This window comes from Antrostomus carolinensis, unplaced genomic scaffold (assembly GCF_000700745.2).
Source record: "Antrostomus carolinensis isolate BGI_N321 unplaced genomic scaffold, ASM70074v2 C12520508, whole genome shotgun sequence".
In the NCBI taxonomy this organism is placed as follows: Eukaryota; Metazoa; Chordata; class Aves; order Caprimulgiformes; family Caprimulgidae; genus Antrostomus; species Antrostomus carolinensis.
In genome coordinates this window covers 1-276 of record NW_010346620.1, presented here as the reverse complement: position 1 = coordinate 276, position 276 = coordinate 1, and the positions used below count along the sequence as shown (strand labels likewise).

The 276-nt window shown below is 57.6% G+C and overlaps 1 protein-coding gene across 1 annotated transcript; it reads right to left on the bottom strand.

Moving 5' to 3' along the window:
• Positions 1-3: 3 nt before the first annotated feature.
• Positions 4-273, bottom strand: LOC114818975 (mas-related G-protein coupled receptor member X2-like; the record flags this gene model as incomplete). The annotated part of the gene is made up of 1 exon (XM_029087109.1): positions 4-273. A coding segment is annotated over one exon (270 nt), but the record flags the coding sequence as incomplete, so codon positions are not given.
• Positions 274-276: the final 3 nt, after the last annotated feature.

Sequence of the window (276 nt, the reverse complement as noted above, 5' to 3'; positions counted from 1 at the left end):
GCAGAGGATGGACACACACCTCTCGATGCTGATGGCCGTCAGGAGATACAAGCCCATGTTGTAGGAGAAGAGTGAGAGGAGGAAAAGAGACCTCAGGTACCTCATGGACACCACAGTGGAGCAGATGTTGTCCATCATGTAGAGGAGGGCTGAGGTGACCATGAAGAGGAGGAAGGTGAAGTCGGCGACGGCCAGGTTGAGGATGTAGACGGTGAAGGGGTTCCTGCGGATGTGGAAGCCGAGGAGCCAGAGGACGGTCCCGTTCCCCACCAGCCC